The 14,645-nt window shown below is 41.3% G+C and overlaps 1 protein-coding gene across 1 annotated transcript in view; it reads right to left on the bottom strand.

Annotated features, from left to right (window-relative positions):
- Positions 1–369: 369 nt before the first annotated feature.
- The window catches only part of LOC117298785 (cholinesterase 2-like), a 34,083-nt gene continuing 19,807 nt past the window's right edge, over positions 370–14,645 (bottom strand). Inside the window, exons 2-5 of the mRNA XM_033782116.1 lie at positions 9,817–10,228; positions 7,078–8,619; positions 2,649–2,833; positions 370–1,897 (exon numbers count right to left, since the gene is read on the bottom strand). Of these exons, the coding sequence (XP_033638007.1) occupies positions 1,758–1,897; positions 2,649–2,833; positions 7,078–8,591 (1,839 nt within the window). The 5' untranslated portion in view covers positions 8,592–8,619; positions 9,817–10,228 and the 3' untranslated portion in view covers positions 370–1,757. The remainder of the gene's footprint in view (positions 1,898–2,648; positions 2,834–7,077; positions 8,620–9,816; positions 10,229–14,645) is intronic.

Consider the following 14,645-nt stretch of genomic DNA (forward strand, 5'->3'; position numbering starts at 1 on the left):
ATAGGCGTGGAATGAGGTGCATGCTGTTCTAGATAGCTGTCAAGTTTGATCGCTAGATAGACCAGCATGCACCTCATTCAACAGTTATCGCTTGCGCAACGGGTATTGGCGAAAAAAGTCATGGATATTTTTACCTGGTAAGTCTGCTGCCACATAACGTTCCATAGTCCTCACAATTCCTATTATGGGTGCATTCGATATTAAGCTTTCCTGGTTCAACCCCGCAGTGCTCACTCGGGTGAGCCCCTGACAAGAGCTAATCGAACGATCACACTCGCCCTCTCGTGGTGACGGCATGCACCTCAGGTCACCCCCAAATGACCCACTCCACAAGCAGGCCACTTGGGGCTAACCCGGGTGAGCCCCGGGCCCCCATCAAAGCTATTCGAACGTACCGGGACAGACCGGGGTCGACCCAGGGAAGCCAAACGAACGCACCCATTATCTAAAGGGCTGATTTCGGGCTGTGTGTTCTTGGCACAAGTTCATTGTTCTTTCACGCCCGGACGGTAAGAACACATCCCGAGAACAATACACTCGGAACAAGATCACACACCACCTTTCAGCAGGGATCATTGGAGAACAATACTGCACAAAATGGCACAACATCATCATCGTTCGGACGGTAGATACATCCTACGTGTTCTTGGGCATCCAAGAACACACCGTCCGAACTCGATCAAGAATGCTGCACCACATATAGGGCCCAATTTAAAGGCAACTTCTACCAATGATTGGCGAGTGTAAGTTTGGCTACCAGCAACAACTAGCCACTACTTGGTAGATGAGAAAGTATTACTATCAATGTAGGAGAATTGTGCACGCTGTGGGACCAACCGTTCTCGGTAATGTGCGCACGCTCAGAACTAAGTAAACACAAAATAACTTTATCTGGTAAGTCTGCTGCCACCTAGCGTTTCAAAGACTTCCATTGTAGAAGCAAGTTCAATACAAAACAATAATTCGCTGATAAATTTCAATAATCATATTATTTACATAATAAAAGGTAAACCTATACAGGATAATATTGCTGTTGGTCTAACTATCATAAAACCAAACACTAATCAAAACCATGGCTATTATCTACAAACTCCTCATATGATCTTCATTAAAAAGATTATAAAAGCGCTAATATTTTTATTAAAATTGATATAAGGATCGTCGAATGTCATGACGCACCAATTTTGTAATATTTCCCAAACTGTTAAACATGTCTGAAACAATTTCTAGCCCCCCCAAAAAAAAATATTAAATCTTCTTACACAGTTCACAGCAGTCCACTCTCTTACACTGTCACGAGGCCGAGTATTCTCATCGGCGGGACGAGTGTTGTGTTTCATTGAATTCCCAGTTGTAAAACAAAAACCCACAACTATTATTTGAACGTTTTGGGGATCCTAGACTGCATGGACTATCTCACATCAAAGAGAGGGGGGGGGGTGGTGGGGTAATTAGTTCCAAGGGTTCTGTTTTATGTTATTCTTATGGGCTCGGAATTATTATGTGGTTTTCAGCAAACTCCCCTCCCTTAACACCACCAGAAGGATACTGTCACCAATTACTATGTGTGGCTAGAAGGGAATACAATCACTTGGCGAAAAAGTCATAGAACTTTAGATGAGGTGACTATGATTATCACTCAGCAAAGTATTCAAAACATGACAGTAAATTAACGTTGTCAGTTTGTCGAAGATGAACGTTGGAAAAGTGGATAACATGTAGAGACAGTGGAAAATATGTGGGTTTTTTTTATGGCCCTACCGGCTGTCATCTTCATCGCTACTACACTGTTTGCCATTGACGTAGTTATCAAATTCAGCCTTCCAGTTGACCATGTATTTCGTGCTCCAGTCGTCGAACTGCTGCTTCCATTTCCTCTCGGCTTCACTAATATCACCTGAACAAAGAAAACAATATAAGTATTAATACTGCCGCATAACCGATCTGCAGTGTTTATTAAAGGCACTGGACACTATTGGATAACTAACACTCTTAAGAATTGTTAGTTAACAAACTTTCTTGGTAACAGGCAACGGAGAGCTGTGTAGTGAGTATGAAACATTGTGAGAAACGGCTCCCTCTGAAGTTAAAAGGTAGTTTTTGAGAAAGAAGTAGTTTCTCACTAAAATATTTGAAATGAATTTGAGACCTCAGTTGATCGGTTTCGAATTCAAGCATCTGAGCGCACACAACTTGTGCGACAAGGGTGTGTTTTCTTCCATTATTCTCTCGCACTTCGACGAGTTCAAATATTTAATTTAGTTTATTTTTATGCATTCGTTAGACTCACCAAGTGAGAATACTGGTCTTTGACAATATTACCAAATAAACATTGCATGTTCAATGACTGAACAAAATTGATGTTGTATAATATTAATGACATGTTGTGTGGTATAGAAGTCTCCAAAAAATCTCTATAGAAATCTCCAGCTAACAAAAAATTGCACGTATTGTTTGAAGCTATATGCATGGCGTGGAGAAACGAGAAGAATTGCAAATAAATAGTAAACTTGCGGCTACTCTGTTGAGGGAATGTTGACTTTGAACAGAGCCGATTTGGTATCGACGTTTCGAACAGTATGCTCTGCTCGTCTTCAGTTGAAAACATGCACGTATGGACGGGATACACAGCAGTGTACTTCTTTTACCTGTCTGAGTAACCAACGATGGAATATACTCCCTCCAGAATGCACACTCCTTTGCCCTTGGCCCATGACCAATGAAGACATCACCATTGTTAATACTCTTATTAAGAGTGAAATACTTCTGGCTGTCCATGGTGTAGAGAGGCCAGTCACCGTCTGGGTCATCTTCGTCCGCTTTATTGGGATTTCTGAAAAGTTCATGCAAAAAAAGTAGACAATGGTGTTAGTGAAAGTCAAAACATTGAAACAAAAAATTAGACGCTCAGTTGCAGTTGAAGCTAGGATAGCTTCACCCTTTCCTGCCAAATTCCAGGGTTAGACGTGGACCAAGTGTGGCACAGATTCTGTCCCCGGAGATGTTGACGTTATTGCATTGTATCCAATGAAATCATTGGGTCTGTAAAGCCAGTGCCCTTGTGGGGGATACCATACAGTCTATCAAGAAATGAAATATGAGTATTCACGCAACGTTGGGGTCGCATGACTCATTTCCGACCTGAAGTTCATCGTACTAGATTTCTTCCTTGAACCAATGAAAACACAGATATGAAAAGACGTCACTGCATTGTATCCAATGAAATCATTTGGTCTGTAAAGCCAGTGCGTGTGTGTTGGGAGACCAGTCTATCAAAAGAGTTGAAATATGAGTCTTCGCGGCAACGTTTGGGTCGCATGACTCATTTCCCACCTGAAGTTCAAAGCTCTTACTAGATTTCTTCCTTGAACCAATGAAACACAGATATGGAAAGACGTCACTGCATTGTATCCAATGAAATCATTGGGTCCGTAAAGCCAGTGCGTGTGTGTTGGGAGACCAGTCTATCAAGAATTAGAGTCATCGCGGCAACGTTTGGGTCGCATGACTCATTTCCCACCTGAAGTTCAAAGCTCTTACTAGATTTCTTCCTTGAACCAATGAAAATACAGATATGGAAAGACGTCACTGCATTGTATCCAATGAAATCATTGGGTCTGTAAAGCCCAGTGCCTGTGTTTGGGAACACCAGTCTATCAAAAGAGTTGGAATTTGAGTCATCGCGGCAACGTTTGGGTCGCATAAGTTCAAAGCTCTTACTAGATTTCTTACTCGAACCAATGAAAACACAGATTAGAAATACGTCACTGCGTTGTATCCAATGAAATCAATTGGTATGTATAGCCAGTGCGTGTGTGTTGGGAGACCAGTCTATCAAAAGAATTGAAATGTGAGTCTTCGCGGCAACGTTTGGGTCGCATGACTCATTTCCCACCTGAAGTTCAAAGCTCGTGCTATGTTTCTTCATCGGACCAATGAAAACACAGATATAGAAATACGTCACTGCATTGTATCCAATGAAATCATTGGGTCTGTAAAGCCAGTGCCTGTGTAGTGGGAGACCAGTCTATCAAAAGAATTGAAACATGAGTTGGGGTCGTATGACTCATTTCCCACCTGAAGTTCAAAGCTATAGAATTCTTCACAGGCCAACAACTATACTAAATATCCGTATCACGGAACCCGTCAACGCTAATTCATCATTTGGAAATTCCAACGATGCTTGACAGACACTAATGGATGAGTTTACTGTTGTTAATTAAGCACATTGGTATGTCAACATTGTTTGAAATTCTTAATCGATCAGGCTGTTGATGAACTTCAGGATCAAATCAATGTTAAATACCCAACGTATATTTCAATGAGAAGCTTATAACCGTCTGCTCAAAACTATCAGGTCATAGTGCAGAGTTGTAATGGGGCTTAAGTACCAAGAGTGTGATCTTCCATTGTATTTTTGGGCAATCAGAGATAGTAAGTTTTCTTAGTAAAACAATTGTTAAAATTTTGATTGATTGTTTTCAAAATCATATACACATTTTACATTTAATCTTTTTTATTACAACGAGTATGAATTGTAAGTATAGGCCTTATACGGCACTAAGCATTGACTCACATTTATGAGAAATTGTGGCATAGAGTACAATACGGCCACAATGAAATTCAACCAATTTAAAGGAACACGTTGCCTGGGATCGGTCGAGTTGGTCTTTGAAAAGCATTTGTAACCGTTTGTTATAAAATGCGTATGGGTAGAAAGATGTTGTAAAAGTGGAATACAATGATCCACACAAACATGCCTCGAAATTGCATGGTTTTCCTTCTACCTCGTCGACTAACACGGTCGGCCATTGACTCCCATAAATGGCCGACCGTTTCAGTTCGCAAATTTGTGTTGATTATTGTATTTTACTTTTAAAACATCTTTCCAACCAAATGCATTTTATAAAAAACGGTTACAAACGCTTTTTATAGACCAACTCGTCCGATCCAAGGCATTGTGTTCCTTAAAGTCTTCAGAAATTGCTCAATAAAAAAAGGAGGAATTAATAATTGAACGAATTTTGGCGAAGATTGGTTTTAAATGATGGGCTATTTTTCTCCTCCATAACTTAAGCACCACACTCGTTGGAGCTTCCATCATTAACATTATTTGTTTTTAGTTGTTGAATTTGCATCGGGGTAAAGAGATATTGGTTTTATTCTTACACCGTTGTGGGTAAGCCGTACTCATTACTTTCCTGAGTTGTTAAAACAATTATTTGTGTTCTTAAAGACTAAACTATTATTATGTACGAGCTGCATGTGGATCTATGTGTGTTTGCATGGGGATAAAAAAATCACAAATGGTTGCCATTTCTACATTAGTTAATTTGTCCCATACATATTATTACCAGGGCTATTTATTTATTTTTTTTTTTTACAGTTTTTTATCCAAGGAAAGTGTTATTCCAAGATTTCTTAAGCTAACAGTGCATCGTATACACTTGGTATTGATTTTGAAGCAGCAGTATTTTGCCGACAAACTCCCCCGTGTTCGCTGCGGCAGGCTACCCTATCCTTCTCCCCAGTCACCCCACACCCGATCAATACACAAAGTCTCTCTTACTGTATAACCCAAATTTTCCCGGACTTGAAAATGTCACAGGAGGTAAATGATACGGCGGTGGGCAGAGACCCATCCATCACGTGTCACTTTAGTGACGTAATCGTTGCTCTGGTGACTCTGTCACGGAGCATTTTGACCTTTTGGCGCGAAAAAAAAAGAAGAAGATATGTACACGGATAGTATCAACTGGCGACGTTGCACCCCAGCGTATTTAAATTAAACAGTGTGCGTTCATGGGCTTCATGCTTCAGGGCTATACAGATTTGAATACGGGTTTCCAGTGGATTCTATCACAGAACTCGGGGCAGTTCAGTTCTTATTACACATTGGTATAAGGGTATAAACCAATTATTCTTTATCCCCGATGCAAAATATAAAGATCTTTTAAATCGTTGCGATACCCGCTGCTAACACGTTAGATTCGTACTGCCTCTAGCCACCGGGATGGTCAAGACATCAGGGCCCAGTTTCATAGAGCTGCTTAGCACAAAAATGTGCTTACATGAAATTTCTACCTCGATATAAACAGGATTACCAACCAAATTTCCACATGATTTTCAGGATGAGCAAACAACAGCTGAGTACCAGTAACAAGCAATATGCAACAAATGGAAATTTGGTTGGTAATCCTGTTTTTATCAGGAAAGAAATTTCATGCTAAGCAAATTTTTGTGCTTAGCAGCTCTATGAAATTGGGCCCTGCTCTAGCAGTACAAAGGTCGTGGATTCGTATCTCAACCAAGTGATTCGCCTGTGGAGTTTTACATGGAGAATTCGGTGAAGTAAGCAAGTACAGTGCTCTATCCCGATGTAAATATCTATTAAATGAGTGATTTGTAATCTGACATCCCACCCAAGTGAGTTGCAATTGTAGTTTTCCCCACAGATCTTGGGAAAGTACTGAGTAAAAAGTGCTCAATACACATCAGTGACGTAGGATACCATGGCTACAAAAATAATATTAATTTCATGTGATAGCCGTACCCATCTGCACCTGCGCCAAAACAAGGGTACAATTTAAGGGGGCACAAGGGGGTGCACCATCTAATGGGGGATCATTTAAAAGGCACTGAACACGTTTGGTAATTGTCAAAGACTAGTCTTCTCACTTGGTGTATCCAAACATAAGCATAACATAACTAACCTGTGAACATTTGAGCTCAATTGGTCATCGAAGTTGCGAGTAATTGATGATGTTAGACGAATTTGTGTGCTTTCAGGTATGAATAATAGACTTCTCTGGCTAGAAGTCTTTTTTTTAGTGAGAAATTACCTCTTTCTCAAAACCTCTGTTACTTCAGAGGGAGTCGTTTCCCACAATGTTTTACACTATCAACAGCTCTTCAATGATCGTTATCAAGTAAGGTTTTAAGTTAATATTTGTTTTTAGTAATTACCAAACATGTACCTTCCCTTTAATTGCCAATACAATTTAAGTTTAGTTTTGTATTTCGATTTTCAGAGCGAACCATGACAAATTTGAGTTACGTGAATAATGTGGTTCTTACCCTGTCCTTGCAAAGTTAGCCCAGTACCTCATCATTTTCCGACTGAGCTCTGCTTCAGCTTTGTTGTACCCGCTGTCTGGATCCAGAGGTATCCCAAAGATGTATGCGATCTCGTCACCGTGTAAAACGCCCATCCACAACGGCCAAGGGTTATTGGAGGCTCGGTCCGTAAACCTATAATGGTAGACCGGGTTGCCGGCGTTTGCCACGGCCGCAGCGAGCTCGTAGACGGGGCACGCGAACAGATAATCCCCCACGGCGCGCTCCACAGCGTCCCGCAAGGCGACCGGGTCGTTCGGACTTAGCCACGGCGTGTATTCATAATCAATAGCGTTTATCCCAAACGAGTTCACTTTATGGAAACAGTATTTGATAGCCGTCACGTACTTTTCTCGATCCAGTAAGCTCGTGTGAGATTTGGAGTACCCCGGTACCTCGTACAATATAAACCACATCCCTTCGTTTGTGTTACTGCCTAAAAGCACCTCGCACTGCTTAAAGGCCCCTCTCTCTATCGACGACTGAGGGCGTTCGGTGAGAAAAGTGCCGTCGATGACTGGTACGAAGGGAAACTCGACGAATTTCCCCGTGACCCATTGCCACTGGAGAATCTCCATGACGTCTCTCCCTCGCAAACAATCGACGACCTGTTCCTTGGTCAATGTGACCCCGTTAACATCCTCGACACATTCGAGACGTTCGGCAAGTATCATTCCCCTCTCCAATCCTACGTCCATTGTGTAGTAAGCCCAAGGGGCGGTGGCTGAAGCACTTTCCACGGCCAGGCGTTGGTAGAGGTGCCTGCTCAACGGTGACACCATATGAAATGCAATACTGGCCGCACCAGAGCTTTCACCGAACAGAGTCACCTTGTCAGGGTCCCCTCCGAACACATGGATGTTGTCTTGTACCCATTGTAGTGATAGCACCTGATCACGAAGCCCTTGGTTCCCCGGAGCACTTGGGCTGTCCATAGCAAGAAACCCAAAGACCCCTACACGGTAGTTCATTGACACCACGATCAGCCCTTCTTCCGCCGCTAGCGTCTTCCCGTCGTACACATCCAACGAGGCCACGCCCGAGTAGAAGCCACCACCGTAGATCCACACAAGAACTGTGGAGTTCGAAGGTCGTGGGTACGGTACCCAGACGTTCAGATTCAGGCAGTCCTCGTGTAAGTTCACATTCGGGTTCCACATTTCAGATCCACGGAAATCTTTGAAGGTCTCGTCTGGTAACTGGAAACACCCAAATCCAAACATGGTGGCGTTGTAGGTTCTTTGCCACGGTGAGCGTGGCAGTGGGGGTTTAAAACGAAGGGGCCCCTCGGGGGATTCGCCGTATGGGATCCCGAGGAAAGCATCGACTGTTTTGCCATAAACTGACATCCTCTTGCCTAGAATGCGCCCCGTTGATATCGTCTCTATTGGACCCAGGTCTGGAACACTTTGCGGAGCCACCAGTGTCCTCATTATGAGAAGATAGAAAATGCAGATCGTCATATCCCACGTCATTCTGTGCCCAATGTTTGCTTTGGTTTCCCTGTTAACATCAAAACAAAAAATTCAAATAAAAATTTACAAACTTGTACATATCATTGTTATCTAACAGGACCGCAACCATTGTCAAACTTAAGGGGGTTTGCTACTTTTTGTAGATCAGCTTTTTTGCCATGAAATAAATTCATGAATGAAGATGATTTAATATAATTTACCGTTAGAAATTTCAGCTTCATTAGTCGTCAAGTGTTTGAAAAAAGGTGAAAATCACAGTGCAATGTTTTCATGAGGGTAGCGTAAATTCGTTGTACATGCTAAACTAATTGTCGTGAAGTTGTGAAGTACTCATTTCTTAAAACCTATACAGCACCTCAGCAAATAATATTTTGAGGACGCTTTCTAGCATCATTATCTTTAACCCGTATTAGTTTAATGTAGATCAGTAAACGTTGGTGTTTTGTGTCGTACTTAAATTGCCCAAACCCTTTAAAGGTACGGTCACATACATTAACAAAGTACACATGCATGAGTAGTTATTCATCAAGTCATGTAATAATTGCAGTATACTTCAGAGCCCATTTCTTTCCAGATAACGTTCAGATTACAGATTTAGAAAACCGTCTCTGACACTCAGCATGTTATTACTGTGAAACCAATCTCAAAATGGCAGCTAACACAATGAGACCACTATTAGCACTTTTTCCGGTTTGAAATTTTAAAATGAAAAGCCCGAGGACGGCTTCGTGCCTGAAACCTTTCACGTGTTAAAATTTCTGTCTGGAAACTTACCTCTTTCTCAAAAATTACATTTCTTCAAACGGGTAAAACCTAAGAATGTTTGATCATATCAACAGCTCTCCAGTGCTCTTTACCAAGTAAGTTTCTATAATAATTACGACAAATTGTGATTGCCTTTAAAGCGTAAATATTTCACTGATGTTTGTAATAATGGTGTCTCTTTATTTAAACAAAATGTAAAAGTCACACATATCGCGGTGAATACATTATTTACCTCTCATTCAAATCAGCCTGACCAAACCGAGGCTTGAATGAAATTAGTAGTCTGGTACCTTGTTCATCTAGCTAGCAAGATGCTGAAATAACACACACGAGCTTGACATAGTGTACATTTTGGATCTTTGATCAGACATGCACAACTGTGGCTATTATAACACATCAGAGTATTCACATTTTTGGTTTTGTTTGAATCATATTTCGAAATAATATTATTATTACCTACCTGAGATAAAGCTTTTCTGACACGCAGAGCTGGTTCGCTGCACCGGCCGTAAAGAAAATCTCACAGTGTGTTTCCTCAAAGAAGATGTTGCGCCCAGTCGTACATCATCTTCCGTCTTACCATCTTCCTCATCATCATCATGCTCTTATGTCTTAAAAGAAATCTGCACCAATGCCTTGCAACGTCACGGGCGGTCAACCATGCCGTTAGCCCAGTTGTTAGAGCAGCTAGCGCTCTCCTCCTCTGCGCATCCAACACAGACTTCCCGGAGTATTCTGATCAGCTTGAAGCCCGCCGGGGTAGAGCGGGTGTGAGCCTCGAGAAGAGAGTAACAACTCCGTAATAGAAACACACGTGTAACTGAATCTACGTAATGGTGTCAGTGATCGTTTATTCCAAGTTCCGCTCACTCCTGGAAAAGGACGAGAGAGAGAAGTCGAGTTTAGGGTGGTCAGTCGCGGTTAGGGCCCCGGGCAGAAATTGAACCCAATTAGAGGACACGGGTGCCGTGTTCGTGTTCTCTTTGAAAGCATCGATCCTCATAAGGTAATTTCACCCGGGGATAAAACAAAGACATAAATAAATCCAGGGTAGGCCTACTGAGTATGTGTATTAGGTACTCTGGTAATAAATATATAAACACACCCGCATTTAAAGACACTGGACACTATTGGTAATTGTCAAAGACCAGTCTTCGCACTTGGTGCATCTCAACATTACGCACAAAATATCAAAGATGCTTGGTTTTGAGACCTCAAAATACAATTCTGAGGTCTCGAACTCAAATTGGTGGAAAATTACTTCATTCTCGAAAATTACTTTACTTCAGAGGGAGCCGTTTTTCCCGTATGACAAGGGTGTTTTTCTTTCATTGTTATCTCGCACCTTTGACAACTAATTGAGCTCAAATTTCCATTGGTTTGTTATTTTATGCATATGTTGAGATACACTCAGTGAGAAGACTGGTCTTTGACCATTACCAATAGTATCCATTGACTTTAAATAAGTAATGCAACATTAATTGATATATATTATTAATAGAAGCCGGTTCTGGGTATAACCCCGACGGGTCATGCTTTAGTGCTTCATGACTATACACGTGCTCTCTTAGCAGGTGGGTTTCCGTACTGAATTGGACACACCAGGCTGAGCAAATAAATGAGGAAAAAGATACCTCCAAAAAAATGTATTGGTAGACATCCATATACTACAACCGATTATATTGATTCACATGGTTCGTTGAATATAAGGGGGTTGGTTGTGGCGACAACAACCTTTTTATCCTTTTGACAACCATCATATATAATGTAACTTCACGGCTGATGGTTGCACTTTGGTATTGTCACTTTTCAACTCGGCTCCGTTACGTGCTGTCTGGTACCTTCCATACATACATTTTGTTGTGAAGGTTTTAATTGTGTAAAGGCTTATAGTTTGATGAACAATATGACGAAAACAAACTTTTATCCTTTTAAACTGAATTCATGATTTATTGTCTCATTCTTCTCACGTTATTTAGTAGGGTCAAAATGTGAGGCCAGTAACACTATTTTGCAAGTACATGTACACCATGTAATGTTAGTTGGACGCAGTGTTTGAGTTTCAAGGGATAAACAAATCTACCCATCCACTCTTCAGCTTGATTTGAGCCTTAAAGGATAAACAAATCTATCCCTCCTTTTTCTTGCTAAGTTTGTGCACCCGATACTGAATTTGTTCTCCCAAAAATATTTATAGAGAAAAACAGCATAATTTCAACACTTTGAAAACATCTTCAAGAAAACTTGCTATATATTACCGAAAAAAGCAAAAATAAAAAATCATAGTTAATTTTGAACCTGTTATTTGTAGAGATATTAAATTTGCATCGGGGATAAAGAATATTATATATACATATATATATGAATATTTTTTTTATTTTTTTTACCCACACACCGATGGGTATTTCCTTCTTTTTCCCATACATATATATGCTTCCCTAGCCTGTCTCATTCGCTAATTAAATACTTCGTCTCGCTCTTCCCAATCCTAATGATACTGTTTACCAGTAGACGGAAACTTTGATTGCGGTGATTTTGACACCTTGTTTGTTACAATCGGTCGAGTATTGTTGTTGCGGCATGTGCTTGAAAAGTGCCCATTTCCATTGTTGCAGTAACTCCTATTGACAAGAACAGCTTTACGCTGAATCAGAGTAGAGATCAACCATGTGATCTTTCACCTGCTGTAAGCACATACCGCGACAACAATACTCGACCGATTGAAACAAACAAGGTGACAAAATCACCTTTATTAAATTGTTCGTCTCCTGGTTGTTTCTTTTTTAGAATATGAGTAACAATTTTAAAAGTATAGGTGCTTTTACAACAGCCTAGTTACTTTTGTGTTGCTGTCTTTGGGTCATTTTAATAAGCCGTGTTAGAATTATGTATGGTACAATAACTTGCTGGATAACAAACTACCGCTAAATTCGAATTCCTCAGACTATCGACAGTTGCTATATCACGTCATTAGGGGCAAGCTTTTGTGTAGTTACGTGAGAGACGATGAACACCCAAACACAATTTCTGAATGGAGGTGTATGCCACAATGGTACCTGGGTCTGCTCATTAAGAGGTTGCTATACAAAAGCTTGCCACAAACCAATTGACATAGCATAGCAACCAAAGATTATAGAGCACCGCAAGATGCGGAACTGAAGCTTTATCTATCGTTGGAACGTGAAATACGCATGGGCGCCATTTCAGCAAGTGAATGTTTTGTTTCCCATTGATAGGAATGGTCATTGTCTGCGCTGAACTGCACTGATCTATTGTTGTATCAAAAGAGTTACGAAATGGCATCCAGTTGGATTTCACATTTTTCAGCCCGAGTTCCGCATCTTGCGGCTTACGGCGCTCTATAATCTTTGATAGCAACTGTCTCTATAGTCTGAGGAATTCAAATCTCAGCAGTATTCTGTGCCTATTAAGCGAGTCACTGTACCAGACAATTCAAATCAATTCAATTTAGATTCAAATGGCTTATTGGATAACCAGTTTGAAACAGCTCATTTATGGAAAGCCCAAACCCTGAAGTTCGCAAGGCTTCTGTCCGAGACGGGAGTCGTACCCGAGTCCGTGTAGGTGACAGGCAGGGAACAAACTACTCAGCCAACACGACCACCGAACAAAAACCTGGACTATACTTAACCCCATTTAGCACTGGCCCAAATATTGGGAAAACGACTTGATCGAGAAAGCCAAAGTTCAAGATACCAATCGAAACTATACTGTACAAAACTTCAGATACATTTTCTGGCAGCAGCTGTACCCAAGAAGAAGAAGGAGAAGAAGAAGGGCATCAGCTTCAGGGGTAAATATTGACGTCATTTTCAACATGTCAGATATGATTACACTTAAAGCCAAAAGATTTCACCAACCCCGTGTTTAAGGCATTCTAAATATACCGTGCGCTCTGACATTCCCTGTTAAACAACCGATGAAGTCATTGGGTGAGATGGTGTACGTGCGCCGACGTGTCGAAGCGATAGCCGGGCGGCCGTTGAAAGGCTACAAGAACGAGACAGAATCACGGGAATGGGGCAAGCGGCGGAAGCGCCAAGCATGGCCCCCGGGAGAGCGAGCCGATACCCAGGGGAGGGGTAGCAATGCTTTGCTTGGCTCCACGTGGCGTCACGGCCCACACAAATGCGTCATAAGTGTGGGGATATCAAAGGTATAGGCGGGGCGCTGGGGGATGTTTGAACGTATCATAGGTGGTAATGGGGGAGGGTGGGGGTTCAAACCCCATTTCCTATCACATTGGATTCAAAACTGCTTTGAATTCAGCACATTGCTCACTAATAACAAGCTATATGTTTCCCTACCATTAAACCAAACAATGATTTCATTAGGCTGTAGTAAGTAAAACATATTTATTGCGCATCATTTGTCTGCTGAGCAGGATACCAGTGCTATTTGTGTTGCTCCTTATTAGGTTTTACTCATTAAAACATCGTATTAATTGAAAAGTAATTATTTAAGAAAATAACAATTTGCTCAAATAATCACAGACACTAACTGTGGGCATTATGATAAGTCAGTTCAGGTAAAAAGTGTTGGGAAATATACAATAAAAATATACTGGATGTTATGGCCTTAAACAAACAAAAATGTACCCCAACGTCTGGATAAGTAGGAGGCTGACACGCCCATAAGGGTTAAGAAAGATCCCACGGGCTTGCTGCATATCTTTGGGATCACGCGATGTCCTGACATTACACCTCTTGGATATTGTATCCCAAGGAGTAATGGCTCTAGCGGTATGCCGCCGAGGCGTAGGATGCAAACCCGTCCACCCAACTCCAACTAAGTTATTATGACGGAAACACACATCGGCAATTCTTGAAACCATCGGGTTTAGCCGTATAGTTTAAAGGCAGTGGACACTATTGGTAATTACTCCAAATAATTATCAGCATAAAACCTCTTTTGGTAACAAGTAATGGGGAGAGGTTGATAGTATAAAACTTGGTGAGAAACGGCTCCCTCTGAGTAATAGGGAGAGGTTGATAGTATAAAACATTGTGAGAAACGGCTCCCTCTGAAGTGACGTAGTTTTCGAGAAAGAAGTAATTATCCACCAATTTGATTTCGAGACCTCAAGTTTAGAATTTGAGGTCTCGAAATCAAGCATCTGAAAGCACACAACTTCGTGTGACAAAGGTGTTTTTTCTTTCAGAGTTATCTCACAACTCTGACGACCAATCAAGCTCAAATTTTCACAGGCTTGTTACTTTATGCATATGTTGAGATACGCCAAGTGAGAAGACAGGTCTTTGACAGTTA

This window comes from Asterias rubens, chromosome 13 (assembly GCF_902459465.1).
Source record: "Asterias rubens chromosome 13, eAstRub1.3, whole genome shotgun sequence".
Classification (NCBI taxonomy): domain Eukaryota; kingdom Metazoa; phylum Echinodermata; class Asteroidea; order Forcipulatida; family Asteriidae; genus Asterias; species Asterias rubens.